At 39.0% G+C, this 17,237-nt stretch overlaps 1 protein-coding gene across 1 annotated transcript in view; it reads left to right on the top strand.

Moving 5' to 3' along the window:
* Positions 1-2,122: 2,122 nt before the first annotated feature.
* The window catches only part of FAM216B (family with sequence similarity 216, member B), a 17,403-nt gene continuing 2,288 nt past the window's right edge, over positions 2,123-17,237 (top strand). The window contains exons 1-3 of the mRNA XM_006884613.1: positions 2,123-2,221; positions 10,677-10,797; positions 16,496-16,686. Coding sequence (XP_006884675.1) covers positions 2,123-2,221; positions 10,677-10,797; positions 16,496-16,686 — 411 coding nt within the window. The remainder of the gene's footprint in view (positions 2,222-10,676; positions 10,798-16,495; positions 16,687-17,237) is intronic.

The raw sequence follows: 17,237 nt of genomic DNA, 5'->3' as shown, positions 1-17,237 counted from the left end.
GCAGAGTGGAGGGAAAGTGAAGGAGAGGAAGACCTTTGGTGAGATGGATCGATTCTGTGACTAGAGCGGTGGGAATAAGTGCGTTTGAGATGGCTAGGTTGGCACAGGATAGAACAGCATTTAGAGCTCTTGTACATAGGGTCGCTATGAGTCGCAAGCGACTCGATGGCACATAACAACAACCATTTCTGACACATTTAATATTTGCTGCATTCACTGTGCCAATCTCTCTCTTTGAGGGTCTTCTGCTCTTTTATTGACCCTCTACATTTCTAGTATGATATCCTTTTCAAAGAAATAACTTCTAGCAACATGTCCAAAATACATGAAATAAAGCTTTATCATCTTTACCTCCAAGGAGCACTCTGGTTGCACTTTTTCGAAGACTTATCTAGCTGTTTTTTTTTGGCATGCCATAGGATATTCCAAGCTCTTTCCCAACACCACAGCTCAAATGCATCAATTCTTCTTCTGTCATCCTTATTCATTGTCCAGCTCTCAGATGCACAGCAAGTGACTGAAAAGATATGAACTGAATCAAGTGCACCTTGGTCCTCAAAAGATATTATTTCTCCTCAGTAATTTGAAGAGATCCTTAACAGCAGTCTTATACAAAGCAATGTATTTCTTTTTTTTTCTTTTTCATTGTTACGAATTTTTCCATTCATTGATTGGTGCACTTTTCTCCCTATACACCACCCCCAACAATGTATTTCTTAATCTCCTGATTGCTGTACCAAGGGGTTTGATTGTGAATCCACGTAATATTAAATTATTGGCAATTTTAACCTTTTCTCAGTCTATCATGGTGAGGATTTTTGTTTTCTTAATGTTGAGATGCAATCCATATAGAAGGTTGTTGCTTTTCATCTTCTGCAGCAAGTACTTCAAGTTTTCTTCACTTTCCATAAGCAAAGTCCTCTGCAGTAAGAGTTTGAAGTCCTCACTTTCAACAAACAAGGTCATGTCATCTTCATAGGACGGGTTGTTGGTAAGTTTTCATCCAATTCTGACACCACGTTCTTTTTCATGGAGTCCAGCTTCATACATTATTTGCTGAGTGCAGAGGTTGAATAGACATGAAGAAATGATACAACCCTGACATATATCTTTCCTGATTTTAAACCATGCAGTGTTCCCTTGAACGGTTCAGACAACAGCTTCTTGATTTAGGCATGTATTTTGCACAAGCACAATTAAATGTTCTGGGATTTCCATTATCTCAATTTTAGCCAATGTTTGTTATGATCCTCACAGTAAAATTCCTTTGCATAGTCAATAAAGCACAAATAGACATTCTTCTGGTATTCTCTGCTTTTAGCCAGGATCCATCTAATATCAGAAGTGATATCACTGGTGTCTTGGCCTCTTCTTAACCAAGGTTGAGCTTCTGGTAATTTTCTGCCAATATACTATTCTAGCTGTTTTTGGATAATCTTCAGCAATATTTTGCTTCCATGTAATACTAATGATATTGATTGATAATTTCCACATTCTATTGGAACATTTTTCTTGGAAATTGGGACAAATAAGGATTTCTTCTGGTCATTCAGTGAGTTAGCTGTCCCCCAAGTTTTCTGACATAGACTGACAAAAGCATCCCCTGCTGCATCTATTAGTTGAAACATGTCAATTGGTATCCCATCAATTCCTAAAGTCTTGTTTTTCCCCCAGTATCTTCAGTGTAGGTTCAACTTTTTCCTTCATTATCATTGGCTTTTGTTCATATGGTGCCTCCTTAAATTTTTCTGTGTCAACAAGTTCTTTTTGGCACCATAATTCTGTGTCTTCCTTCCATCTTCTTTTCCTGGGTCCTGCAATATTTTACCCATAGTATCTCTCAGTATGATTTAGAAAACCCAGTGAAGTAGAAAAAACAAGGGCTTTGTATTATTTATTCAATAAATAAGGAGGCAAGAGAGACAGGGGGGAAATGCAAACTAGGGAGATAGCCTGACAAGCTTCAATTGCTCCACAGCATATGGGAAAACATTGCACCTTCAGATCATAACATTAATATATTTATTTCCATACCCACTTAGAGCATATCCTCCAAATCAGTTATACAAAAGAAATATAAACCTTTGTTTTGTTGTTTTTATTTAGGGGTACAGGATAAATAATGGGAGAAAACTGGAAAACACTACCAAGGCTTCAGACCATTCAACAGATTCCTTGCATCCGAGTCCCACCTGCAACCTCAGATACTTCAATACTGAAGGTGCAGTATATCATTCACATATAGGATGGGTGTGTCTTTCCTTCAAAGCTTGTTAAGTATCAGTAGGCAAAATATTGGCTCAGTTCAGGCTTTTTCTTATGTTAAAAGAGTGTGTGAGTGAATGAACAAGGATTTGGAGAAATTTGTAACACCAAGGAGGCAATGATGGTATAGAGGGGGAATTTTCATATTTCATGTAGAAGACTCAGGTTCAATTTCCAGCCAATGTACCTCATTTGCAGCCACCACTCATTTGTAACTGAAGTCTTAGTGTTGCTATGATGGTACTAAACAGGTTTCCTTGGAGCTTCCAGGCTGCGATAGACTAGGAAAAAAGACAAACTGCTTCCAAAACCCAGCCACTAAGAGCTGTATGGGCTACAGCAGTTTGATCTACCAAGGATCCTGGGCTGGTGCAGGACCAGGAGATGCTTACTTCCATTGTGGATGAGGAGACATCATGAACCAGAGGCTAACCCAAAGGAAGTTAGCACACCAGCTCCTACATGAGTTCAGGGACTCTGGTAGCTGGTTGTCTCTTTGTTGGCGATGGGAAACACTACCACTGACAGGACACTATGTGACCCGTCTGTGGCTCCACTGTTGTGGGCAACATCTTTTGAGTTCTGTCAAACTGAGTTAAAGCCAATCTCATAAACACCATTTATGAAAACTCTAGTTCTCTCCCACCCCTTCAAGGAAGGATATGGATAGAATATTAGGAACATTACCCTTTACAGTTGATTGAGGAAATTGTGAGTTTTATGAGGGAAAGGATGTAAGAATATTTTACTTATAAAATAAAACCAAGACTTTTAAGGTTTTATCTCATGTTGCGAAAACTCTCATTTCACTTTGTAGGTTTTTCTTCCTTGAAACTGGCTTACACTTTTCAATTCCTACTTTTCTCTATCTGAAAAGGTCTGATTAGTTATTCAGGAATGAAATCCATTCTCTTCTTCAAATCAACTGTCACCTTTTAAAACATCTGATTCAGAAAATTTTAAGTTGAAGTAATGTCTCAAGTTGTGATGTACTTTGGTTTTGCTATTTTCAAACTGCATATATTTTTGTATAAGAATATTAAGTTTTTAGATCTAAAAAATAATCTGACACAGATTTTGCACATAATCTGCACACAAAATTGCTAATACGTCACTCACTTACCCTACTTCCATAATGTTGTTGTGTGCTGTCAAGTCACCAGTGACTCATAGCTACTCTATGTACAACAGCCCTAAACCCTGCTCTATCCCTTGTCAATCTTATTGTCTCTGACACACCTCCCCCCCACCCCATTACCCCAGTGACTGAATCAATCCATCTTATTGAGGGTCTTCCTCTGCTGCGCTATCCCTCAACCCTCCCAAGTTTATCTTAAATTGAACTTTTTATCCAGTGTCTTTGCTTGGTTAACACTAAGTTTTTAAATATTCTAGCTTTGTTTTAGATATTTTGGCTGAAAGTGAATTTGTTTTATCTTAATTTTTCTATAAATTGATGTTCCTATCTAATTCTCTGTATTTTAAAAACGAGAAAATTCATTACTCATATCATAAAATCATGGGGATTTGGGAAATAATACATGCAAAATGTGTATAAAACATTTGCAATATTTTAGGCAATATTAACTGCATCCTAAGCTTTTCTCATTCATTTCTAACATTCTGGCAGGAGCTTTCAAATGACCTCTGCTCTGTCTTTACTTAAGACTATTATCCACAGTAGGGCCAGCAAAATCTTTCTAAAATGCAAATCCTGTCAGTTTAATAGAGACTTTCTCATTGCACTGTTATTAACTTATATAGCCAGATTATTATTTGTTGTAAGGGATTGGGGTTTCTCCTGCATGTTGTAGGATATTTAGTAGCATGTCTTGCCTCTACCAACTAAATGTTGTTAGTACCCATTCCCTTCCTGTGATAATAAAATATGTCTCTGGAGATGGCCAAATAAGTATCTCTTGTGGACAAAACTATTCCCTTCTCCATTGAAAGCCACTCCCTGAAATCTAAAAAGTGGTCTTGAAGCCCTCATTTACCATAAAATATCACCTTGATTTGCCCACACCTTACTGTATTGTCAGAATCTATGGAGAAGAATGTGATATCAGAATCAGAAGACAATTCATCAACATTATATAGATGATTATATCAACATTATATAGGTGATATAACTTTGTTTGCTGAAAATGAGGAGCACCTGAAGTGCTTACTGCAGAAGAACAAAGACTACAGCCTTCAATATTGATTACATCTCAGCATTATGGAAACAGAGGTCTTTACTACTACATCAATAGGCAACATCATAATAAGTGGAGAAAGGATTGAAACTCTTAATGATTTAATTTTACTTAGATCCACAATTAATAGCACTGCTTGCTACCAGCAGCAGGAGATCAGGAAACATATTTTACTGGAAAATCAACAGTCAGGGGCCTTTACAGAACATTGAAGAACAACGATGTTAGTTTGAAGACTAAGGTGTGCATGATTCAGGCAACAGTCTTTTCAGTCATTTGCTATACATCTGAATAGCTGGACAATGAATAAGGATGGCAGAAGAATTGATGTCTTTGATTTATGGTACTGGAGAAGGGTACCGATGTCTTGGAAATGGTGCAGCCATTGTGCTCCTTGAAGGCAAGGGTGGTGAAGCTTCATCTCTCATACTTTGGGCATGTTGTTAGGAAAGGCTATTCCTTGGGAAAGGATATCAGGCTTGGAAAAGTGGAGGGTCAGTGAAAGAGAAGAAGACTTTCAACAAGATGGATTGACATGGTAACTATGGAAATGGGCTTAAGTGTATCAGTGCTGTGAGAAGGGCTTGAGATAGGACAGGATTCAGGTCTGTTGTTCATAGGATCACTATGAGTCATACTTGACTTCATGGTATCTAACAACAGATCCTCTACAACTGAGATTCTATGGTGTAGTTGAACTGAAAGAAAAGTCTGTTTCCCATAATATTCACATATATTTTACCCTATAAGATTATTTGTACCTGTTTCTTCTTCTGTCTATAATTAGCCTTTTCTTTTTCTTTTTCTTTCAGTCCAGTTCTCAATGCATGTATGCATCAGCATCACTTTGGGGGCTTTTAAAAACCCAGAGTCTCACCCTCAATGATTCTGATTCTGTAGATTTGGAGTGGGCTTGAGAATTTGTGTTGTTTCAAGATATTTCCAACATGGCAAGTCAGGTACAATGGTTCATACCCTTGACCACCAATCAAAAGGTTTGAGTCCTCTAAGAGATACCTCAGAAGAAAAGTCTGCTGATTTGCTTCCAAAACATCAACCATTGCAAACCCTACAGAACAGAGCACTACTGACATGCATGGGTCACCTTGAATAAAAATCTAATCAACAGCAGCTGGTTTTAAATCTAATCCTTCAGGGAATTCATCCTCATACTGTAAGACTTAGAGCAAGAGTGGCCATTTCCATTCTAAAGCTACCTTTGACTACCACAAGCCAAGACTGTTTTTCTTCTCTATTTTCACAGTACTTGTATACTAAAGATGTGAAACACTTATCAGATTACCTACCTGTTGTTGTTGTTCAATGCCATCAAATCATAGATGATTCATAGTAACCCTATGAACTTAAGTCCTGAAAACGGATAACTTTCATCATTTCTCTAAGTTCATAGAGTTGCCAGAGACAAGCTATTTTGGAAGTGGATGCCACTCCAGCTTCCAAGCTTCTTTTAATTTGAGAGGTCTGTCAACCACTGTCCATCATTGGCAACCATTATCACATTTGACACATAAGTGTCACAGTGTACACCATACCACTCACCCTACAGCAAACTGAGAGACCAGTGCTATACTATTTAGAAGAATGTTTAACTGAAAGCAATTAAAACCAAGCCTGAGGCTCACATCCAATTGTGAGCAACAGACCACATCCAAACCTCAACCCAAACAGAAAACACACCTTTGTAGAATCTAGCTGCTCCACAAACTTTAAAGCATCCCAATGCCTTTCATTTATAATTCTCAGCTCATTGAGAATTCTCTGTTAAAGGAACTCTTACCCACTATGAAAACAATTCTGCCCTCCACTAACTCAGTAATGGGGAATAACCCCCATTTACAACACAAAATGGATTTTACTAGGCCGGTCACGTTCTCCATGCTCCAGTACCTACTTCTATCAATTCTAACACCAATCTTCTCTGAGGGGTCTCATTGCTCTACTACAGAGTCTACTAATTTGTTGCAATGATCACACAAAACTTATAGGTCTCAATCATCTTTACAGAAATTTTTTTAAGGAAGTAAATACTGTAATTCAAATTGGAAACAAGATACAATTCTTCAGTTGGGGAGGCTTCTCAGGTGTTCAAATACCCTTTGGCCTCAGCCTTGTGGCATTAGACTAGGGTTACAAAACTCTCTTAGTTTTGCCAATTATGAAATCTCCCTCATTCCTCAGCAAGCAAAAGCTCTTGGTTCTGGCTCTGGTTCCATGAGGCATTAGTCTAAATTGAACTCTGTCTTGTGTCAAGTCTCTGCTTCTTCTCTGCTACTGTTACTCTTGTCTAGGTTTCAGTCTGACTGGCATGGGAATCCCTGGTTCAAACTGACACAATGGTGTACTCTAAATGTCTTGTATGTTCTCACTGAAAAAGGTGAACACTGCTTTGTTTAAAAATCAAGAATGGAGTGTGTCACGGATATATCCTTTCTCCATACATTTTCAATCTATATGTTGAACAGATCATTCAAGGTGAACTTTATGAAAAAGAACGTGGCATTAGGATTAGAGGAAGACTCATCAACAGTCTGCATTATGCAGATTCAACCCTGCTCCCTGAAGCAGAGGAGAAATATAAGTGCTTGCTGCAGAAGATCAAGGACTGTAAACTTCAAAATGGATTACATCTCAACACCAAAAAAACAAGAATCATCACCACTGGGCCAATAGGCAGCAAGCATCATGATGGATGGAGAAAAGACTGAAGTTGATGATTTTGTCTTGCTCAGATCCACAATCAACATTGTTGGCATCAGCCATCAGGAAATCAAAAGATAAGATGCTGTGGTAAAATCTGCTGTCAAAGACCTATCTAGAATGCTAAAGAGCAATGATGTCAGACTAAAGACCAAGGTGCATATGATCTAAATCATGATCTTCTCATTTGCTTGCTATGCATCTGAGAGTTTGACAATGTCCAAGGATTGCAGAAGAATTGATGCATTGAGCTGTGGTGCTGGAAAAGAGCATTGAACCATGGACTATCAAGAGAACAAAGTGATATGTCCTGAAGAGGTTAAAACCAGTTGCTCCTTGGAGGCAAGAATCTTGAAGCTCCACCTCATATATGTTGCCATGTTTTCAGCAGGGGCATCATACTTGGAAGGGAAGAGGGTCAGCATAGAAAAGTAAGACCTGGATGAGATGGATTGACAGTGACTGTGGAATGGAATGAAGTGTGTTGGAATCAGTAAGGTTGGTTCGGGATAAGGCAAGCTTGAGAGCCATTTTAAATATGGTTGCTATGAGTCACAGTCAATTTGATGGCATGTAACAATATCAATCAACTCTGGATGCTCTAGTGCAATTTTCCTAGTCTCTTCTGACATCCACATGGGCCTTTGGTTTTTCCTTTGTCTTCGTAATGACCTAATGACCTTTTGTCCTTTTTATGAATGTCATCCTTGATGGCATCCCAAATTTTATATGGCCTTTGTTCATTAGTTTTCAGTGATTCAATTCTATTCTTGAAATGATTTTTACATTAAAGCTGGGTTTTGAAGAGGTTGTGACACCAGGGATATTACTGCTGATGCCAGATGGATCTTGATTATAAGCAGAGAATACCAAATGATGTCTATTTGTGTTTCTTTGACTATGCAAAGGTATTTAACTGTGTGGACCATTACCAAGTATGCCTGACATTGAGAAGTTGGGAATCCCAGAACACTTCACTGTGCTCATGTGGAAACTATACATAGATCAAGAGGTTTTTGTGTGAATAGAGCAAGGGAACACTGTATGGTTTAAAATCAAAGAAGGTGCATATATTCTTTTTAAATATCCATTGAATCTGTATGCTGAGCAAATGATTAGAGACTCTAGACTCTATGAAGAAAATGTAGCAACAGGATGAGAAGAAAAAATATCAGTAACTTATGCAGATGAAATGATTTTGCTTGTTGAAAGTGAGGAGGACTTGCTACAGAAGATCGAAGACTACAATCTTCAACATGGATTATATCTCAACTTCAAGAAGACAAAATTCCTTACCACTGGGTTGATAGGTGACATCATAATAGATGGAGAAAAGATTGAAATTATCAATGATTTCATCTTACTTTAACCCAGTCAATACCCTTGCTACTAGCAGTTAAGAAAGCAAAAGATTTCTTAATTTTTTTTTCCTTTTTGTAAAGTCTGCTGTCAGGACCTCTCCAAATTATTGAGGAATAATGATGTCCCTTTAAAAACTAAGGTTATTTGATTCAGGCCATGGTTGTTTCAATCTCTTGCTCTACACCTGAGAGCAAGACAGCAAAGAAGGGTGGTAGATGGAGAATTGATGGCTTTGAGCCGTGGTGGGAAAGAACACTGAATATCCTATAGAAGAGTGTGCCTTAGAAGCAAAAGATGGAGAAGCTCCATGTAACATACTTTGCGCATGCTTGGGAAGGTCAGTCAAAGAAAGGAAGACCCGCAATGAGATGGACTGACAAGGTGACTGCAGCCGTGGCTTTAAGTCTATCAGAGATTAAGAGAATGGCACAGGATAGGACAGGATTCAGATCTGTTGTTCAAAGGGTCCCGTTGAGTTGTACTTGATTCAACAGCACCTAACAATGACAACAGTATAATATATATATACAGATACTCTGCTGGCCCAATGGGTAAGTAGTTTTGTTGCCAAGCAAAGGAAGGCAATTCAAATTTGTGAGTTTCTCCTCAGGAAAAAAGATGAACATTCTCTTTCTATGTGATATATAGTCTCTGAAAATCTGCTGGAGTATCATCTATGAATTGGTTCCAATTCAGTGGCTTGAATGAGAGAGTGACAGTGATACACACTCACACACACACACACACACACACACACCTAGGAATCCAACTTATACCCAGACTGCAGGTCCCTCACCCTTGTTCATTGTGTGTGTGTGTGTGTGTGTGTGTGTGTAAGGAGTTCTGGTGGTCTAGTGGTAAGGAACTGTGCTACAATCCCAGAAGCACATGGGTTGAATTCACCAGCTACTCTTTAGGAGAAAGATGGGCAATCTCTTCCTGTGTGATCAAATTGCCCCTGAAAACCCTCTGGAGGGTCAGTTATGGGTCGATTCTAACACAACATAATATTTATGCATGTGTATGTGTCAATGCACACAGAAACACACTTGTAGAGAGCTCAGGTGACCTAGTGGTAAGGAGTCGTGCTGCCAAGCCAAAGGCATGTGATTCAAACATCCCAGCTGCTCTATGGGCAACCTCCTCCAGATGATAGACAGCCCCTGGAAGCTAGCTGAAGGGTCAGCTATGAGTTGCGATAAGTCCTCCTCACTTTCAACAAGCAAAATCATTTCATCTGCATAAGTTACTGATATGTTTTCTTCTCATCCTGATGCTACATTTTCTTCATACAGTCTAAACACATGTCTTTGTAGAACTTTCCTGGAGGCAATCAGGAATTGGCAAGCCGAACTAATGGGTAAACAGCAACAAGCAAAGGGCTCTCTGTGCAATTCCAATCCACCACCACACAGCTGAAGCATTCTTTCACACACACTGCTATATATATATTTACTTACTTGGGGGATTCTTTCTTAAAGAATAAATTTTTGTATTGATTTGCTTACAAAGTTTGTGTACATTGTTTTTCACACCGTTTACATATTAGTTTTTGTTGTTAGTTAACATGATTCATGGTGATGTCATGGCCAACAAAAACCCAAATACTGCTATGTCTTGTGCCATTCCTAAAATCATTAGTAGGCTCATACCATGTGCATTCTCAATGACTGCCAACCTAAAGGTTGTTCTTTCAGCATTGTATTAGAGGATGTTTTGTTGTGTTCTGTGGGGGTTACATTGTCTGCTTTTCTGAACCAGGTCACCAAGTCTTGCCTCTTTGTCTTAATCTACAAGCTAAGATTAGTTGACTTGTCATAAACTAACAACTACAGATCCTTAGTGAAGTGTTGAGCTGATAACCAAAGTTTAGCAGTTCAAACCCACTCAGTGGCTCCACTGGAAAAAGACTTGGCCACCTGTTTTCTTAACGATTATATATAGCCAAGAAAATCCTATGAGATGGTTTCACTTCGTAACACATGACATCGTTCTGAGTGAGAAATAACAACATATAACACAAAATACATAACAGTAGTCACATTTCTGTAGAAGTCAGTTTTGCACACATCGTACATTTAATCTTAAATAATTCTGTAAACCCATAAAAAATCAACTGCTCTGCTCCAACAGAACCTGACCCTGGGCCAGCAGCGCTACTTCTCCAGCATCCTGAGGATTTACAGCTGTGGCCCTCTGTGGCAGGCCCTCCAGTTCCGTCATGTGCACAGCCTTCAGCACCAGCGGCTGCAAGGTGAGCTGAAGCCACCTGATGTGAGTGAGCCAAGATCCTGGAGAAGGGGCTTGTATGGCGCAGCTGCAAATGAAGGTCTCAGTGAAATAATTCAGACGCAATGGCCTCTGTCAGAGTGCTATTTCATCAGCATGGTTGGCTGGCCAAGTTAAAAAATTATTATCCCTGACAGCAGAAAGCAAGGTTTATGGGTAAATTAAGAGGGCTTTAAGAAATTGGAGTATGAAGCGTAATAAAATGCTAACAACTCTCTGAGATTTATAGGAACTTGATGTAGCAAAAACAGGTAAGCACTTGGCTACTAATAAAAAAGTTGGAAGTTGGAAACCACCTAGAAATGCCATGAAAGAACTTCATCACCTGCTTGCACAAAATCAGTCACAGGAAAGCCTGTGGAGTCGAGTTGTGCACCAACACCCGCGCGTTTACCACGAGTCAGGCTGGCTCCAGGACAACTGGGTTTTGCTTTTGCTTTTTTATTGTATTTTTTTTGGGGGGGTTGTGTGTTTTGTTTGTTTGTTTTTAGGATAATGATACCTAGTAGAAATAGTTCTGAGCCTAGAAATCCAATCTACGTTCAGACTATAGCTCTGATTGTGTGAATGCAGAAGCTTGGTCAGTTCTCAATAATAAGCTATACAACAATTTGGAGAGGATAAAATTGATGAATGATGCCTTCTAAAGATTAAATCTGTGTGCTTAAAACACTTTTTCCAGTAGGGTGAAAAGAAAACCTACTGACTAGGGAAAACATTTGGCAATACCACCTAAAACAAGAGTCTCATAACAAAAGTTTAAGGAATACTATCCAGCCTCAAGAAGAAAAAGACTAACATCCCAATTATAAAATGGACAAAAGACATGCAAAGACTTTTCACAGAGGAAGACAATTAGATGGGCAATAGACACATGAAGAAATGTTCAAAATCACTGGCAAAAGAGAGATGCAGATCAAAATCATAATGAGATACCATCTCACCCCTGTAGCAATAGTAATGTTTAGCAGGGCAGCAAGCAATAAATGATGAAGAGGATTTGGGGAGTTAAGAACTCTCAAACACTGTTGATGGAATTGTAAAATAGTACAACTACTCTGGGAGGCAGTTTGGTGTTTCCTCAAAAAGTTGAACATAGAAATTCCATATGACCCAGCTACTCTACTACTAGGAATATATCCCAAGGAAATTAAAACTGAGACACAAATGGAGATTTGTACACCTATGTTCATAGCTGCATTCATCACCAGCACAAAAACTCGGAAACAGCCCAAATGTCCAACCAGAACTGAATGGACTGAGAAATAGTGGTACATTCACACAATGGAATACTATGCAGCACTCAAGAGAGACTGGAGAGCATTATGTGAGTGAACTCACTCAGTCTCATAAGAACAGATACTGCATGAGACAATTATTGGTAAAAATAGAATGATAACTAGTAAAACATGTATAGTGGTCCATCCAAGTGGGAGGAGTGGGAGTAGGAGCAGAGAGATGAGGACTGTGAAATCACAGTTGGACAATTTGATGGGTGAAGGGAGATAGTAAAAGAAATGGGAAAGATCGAGTGGGGACCTGAAAAGATAGGGTAATGGTGGGTGTAGTCCAATGGTGAATAATTTTATAAAACATAATTAATGGGAATGATTGTATGAAACACAATATGAATGTAGAATAGTATGGAACACAATGTATACAAACGTTGGGGTTTTGTTTAGTTTTGGTTTTAATTTTCTAAAAATTATTTTTAATTTTACAGAGATTTTTGGTTTCCATACATTCATTGTTGCATTTTTCCCTGCCCACCCCTCCCCCCAATTTCACTCTTCCCTTTGAAAAGTAAAAGAAAAATTATTTCATTGGTACAGAATTCCCACCCCCCACCCCCACCCTGAGTACACTCCACTATGCAACTTTCATTCTGGACTCTTGTCATAACCATAATATCCAATCATATATCACTTTCAAACAGTTCTCTCCCTCATCTATTTCAATACAGTATACATAATTTATCCATTTTTTCTCAGTCTCACCCCAACCCTGATGTCAGTCCCGTTCTACCATAGTGGTACCATGCAGCACCTGTTCTTTTGTGACTGAGATATTTCACTCAGCATAATGTCCTCCAAGGTCACCCATTTTGAATAATATTGCATGAGTTCCTTGTTTTTCAACGCAGCGTTGTATTCCATTGTGTGAATATACCACAGCTTCCACACCTTTCTCCATACACAAAAACCAACTCAAAATGGACCTAGGACTAAAACCAAGGACTATACATTTCATTAAAGGAAAGCTTGGAATAACTCTAGAAGTCTTAATCCACAACATAAACAGTCTTCTAAACATCCTGAAAATTCTACAACCAGGAGAGGATAAAATAGATGAATAGGACCTTCTAAGAATCAAATCCTTATGCACATCTAAAAACTTCTCCAACAGAGTAAAAAGGGAAGCCACAGATTGGGAAAAATATTTGGTAATGACATGTCAGATAAGGGACTTAATTTATGAAATAGTTGAGCACCACAACAAGATAGCGGTAAATAACCCAATTGAAAAATGGGCACAGGATATGAACAGACACTTCACCAAAGAAGACAACAAACGCATGAAGAAATGTTCAAAATCTCTAGCTCTAAGAGAGATGCAAATCAAAACAACTATGAGATATCATCTCCCCACAGTAAGAATAACAAAATTTAACAGAGCAGCAAATAACAAATGCTGGTGAGGTTGCAGAGAAACTGGAACCATTATTCACTGTTGGTGGAAGTGTAAAATGGTGCAACTGCTATAGAAGGCTGTATGGCGCTTTCTCAAAAAGTTGCAAATAGAAATACCATTTGATCCAGCAATTCCATTACTGGGAATATATCCTAAAGAAACCATAACTGCCACTCAGGCAGATATATGCACACAAATGTATACAAACTTTATAAGCAAACCAATATAAAAGAGAAATCTAAAAAAACAAGCTATACATATTGGATATTTACTGAGTCAGACATTGTGTTTGGAGCTCGACATACAGTCTTTCATTTTCTCCCAACCCTACAGCCATAGAAGTGCCTGGGTGATGAAAGTAGCTGAGTACTTAACTGCTAATCTAAAAGTTGATGGTTAGTATCTACCCAAAGGAACCTCACAAAAAATGCAAGACAATCTACTTATACAAAATCAACTACTGATTGAAAAGTCTAATGAGCATAGTTCTATTCTGACATGTGTGGGACTGACAGGAGTCAGGGATGACTTACAGGCAACTGATACGGCTTATTCATGTTGTTGTGGAGGTGGTTTTTCACTTGTTTTTGGTGGTGTGTGTGTGTGTGGTGTTTTTTTTTCCCCCCCAGACTGATAGAAATGGCCCTGGATTTAGGGAACCGGCCTAGGGTCAGATCAGTGCAGCCCCTTGCTGGCTGTGTGAACCCAGAGACTTGGGTCTATGTTTGCTATAAACAATAACAATTAAATGTTGAGCATTTACTATGTGTTGGAATCAATTTGGCAGCAACTGTGTTTTTTGCTTTTGAGGACCATGAGCCACCAGCCTCTGAGGACCATGGATTTTACCCTCAAGTTCCATCCTCTCCTATCAATATCATCAGATTTTGTGAAGCATTAGTGAAATAAGGGTTGTAAAAGCACTAGTAAATAATGTTTGTGACACACTAATAAAATAATGGTTGCAGAAGAATCACAGGCACTAACCTGCTAGGTGTAGCTGTGGTTCAATCTCTTTTCTTTTAGGAAATAGTTTTAGTCTCAAATCCCCTCTACTCTACTCTTCTCTAAACACAGAAAGAGATTCTTTTTAAACAGCTCCTTTGGCATTAAGATTAGCTAGTTTGTGTAGGTATGTCTGTGCTTAAGCTGGAGGAAGGCTGTTTTTGCAAATAAAAACTGTGAGCTTCCCTTGTGCCAGGCATTGTTTCAGTACTTTGCATGAAAGTATTGAAAATGTTCAAATTTCATTCAAAATCCTAACACCCCTATGTGGTAGGTGCTTTTATAATTCACCTTTTACAGAAGAGAAAATTGGTACATGGAGGAGTTCGCTAACTTGGCCAAGGTCACACAGTTAGTAAATGCACATGTCAGGTTCATCCGATCCCATGACTGTCTGAAATGTTGCCAAAGTGCCTAGTAGCTCTGCTGAATAAGTTTTCAGGTTGTGCTGTTATGTACCACTGAGTCAGAACTGACATATCTGACCTTTCATCAATTCTCAAAGGCCATAAATTGCATGGGAGAAAATTGCTCATCATTCTCTAATTCACATACAGCTAGTGAATTTGAACCTTTTGCCTTTGGGTTGATGGCACAACTCCTTAGCCACTATACCACTAGAACTAGAAGTCAAAAAGCCCCAGAAGCAGAGATACTGTTTTCCAGTTGTGAAGGTGATCCTGACTCACAGAGATCCTCTGTGTGTTAGAGAAGAACTCTATTTCATAGAGTTTCAAGGAGTGATTTTTCAGAAGTAGATTTCCAGGCCTTTCTTCTGAGGCGCCCTCTGGGTGGACTCATACCTCCAACCTTTCAGTTAGCAGCTAAGCACACTGAGTTAACATTTGCACTGCCCAGCAACTCCTATTCACATTTAGTATTGTGAGCCTTGTAGTCAATTCTAACTTCTAGTGACTCTATGGAATGTAATAGTCCTGCTCCATGAGATTAGATTATAATATTTATGAAATAATATTTTCAGATCTTTTCTACCACAGAGCCACTGTGAGTTGAAACTGCTAACCTTTTGAGTCAATGTTTACTGTTGTTAAGGGTCATCAAGTCAATTTCCACTCATAAAGACCCTATGAACATCAGATTTTAATCTTACCCTCTCCTGTGTCAGCCTCATAATCTCTGATAAGCCCCAGGTCATTGATATATCCGCTGGGTCAATCCATCTTGTTGTGAATCTGCTTTTCTTTCTCTGACCCTCTATCTTTCCCAGGATGAGGCATTCTTCCAAGGATTGGGCCCTCCTGACAATATAAATCACCAACATACCTTATTAAAATTCAGATTACAAGATTTTGCCTTGTAAGTATCTTGTTTAGATCTTTGGAGCAGATGCAGAGTCATTTTTAACAAACTTTCTAAAAATACCTTTGACGTCAGTGCAACGATTCTGCTGCAGGTGGTCTGTAGACTATGCTTTGTCTAGAAGCCCTGAAGCAGATCTAGCAAGTATGGTTCTCATTAGATGAAAGTTTTGATACTTAAACTATTCATATGTTTCCTCAAGACTCAAGTCCCTCCCCAAAGACTTTTTCACGTTAGTCAACGATGGAGTTTCAGTTTTAGTGAATGTTAAGTGTAAAGGGGGGGGGGGAACAACAAAAAACAACCAAACCACCCCACAGTCCCTGACTCCAAAGATCACACAACCATGAATCCCAAGGACAACAGTGATCCTTCATCATGCTGCAGGAGAAGAAATTGTGTACATGTATACAGATGGTTGTACTACCAACCCAAGGCAAGCAGTTTGAATTCATCAGTTCTCTGCAGGAGAAAGATGGGCACTTTCCCACTATGCGATTTACAGCCTCAGAAAACCCATTGGAGGGTCAGCTATGAGTTAGTTTTGAATTGATGGCATATGACAACAACATGTGAACGCTTACAATTTTGCTTACTTGTTTTGTAAAGTTATTGACAGTGATGCTACTCTCCTTTCCTCCTCTCAGGCTATCTTACTCATCAGGAAGCTCTGGCTTTTGCCACTTTACTGAAAAGGTCAGTGCTGAAGGCCTCAGCCAAGGCAGCCCCTCAAAGAGCCACCCTCCCTCGGAAGACCTCAGCAATGACAAGAAAGTCACCGCCAGCCCGCCCTGTGTCTTCATTTCCACCCACGTCCACAGTGTGGGGCTCTGACCTAGTGGGAAGCAGGGTTTGGGTGGGCCCAAAGCAGGTGGTTACTTACTGTCCAGTGAGCTCTGATCCATGGTGACCCATGAAAAATCCAGTTAGCCATTACCCAGTCCTTCATCCTCCTGACTGATATGAACCCTCTTCTTCATTTTCAATTTTTAATGTAATTTGAGTAAAAGTTTACAAAGTGTTTGGTTTTTCATTGAGTCATTCACAAATGTTTGTTCTTTTATCACATTAATTATAATAGCCACGATCTCTTATCCTCTCCTTTTTGTATATCACTTTTCCATACACTCATCTTAATAAAGATTTATGAATTAATTTTTCCATCCTACCTTCTCATCTCTAGTACCATGACCCCTTCTAAACCCAGCCTGGACTTTTGGTAGCTCTCTGTTGATGTGCTGTTCCAGTCATTTTTGGATAATCTTCAGTAAAATCTTGCTTGCATGTGAAATCAGGGCTGAAAGCAGGGAATACCAGAGGAATGTCTATCTGTGTTTCATTGACTATGCAAAGGCATTTGACTTTGTGGATCAAAGCAAACTATGGTTG

Source organism: Elephantulus edwardii, unplaced genomic scaffold (genome assembly GCF_000299155.1).
Source record: "Elephantulus edwardii isolate Elephantulus edwardi_28Jun2011 unplaced genomic scaffold, EleEdw1.0 scaffold00036, whole genome shotgun sequence".
NCBI classification, from domain to species: domain Eukaryota; kingdom Metazoa; phylum Chordata; class Mammalia; order Macroscelidea; family Macroscelididae; genus Elephantulus; species Elephantulus edwardii.
The sequence above is the reverse complement of the archived record's forward strand: the minus strand, read 5'-3'. Positions and strand labels throughout refer to the sequence as shown.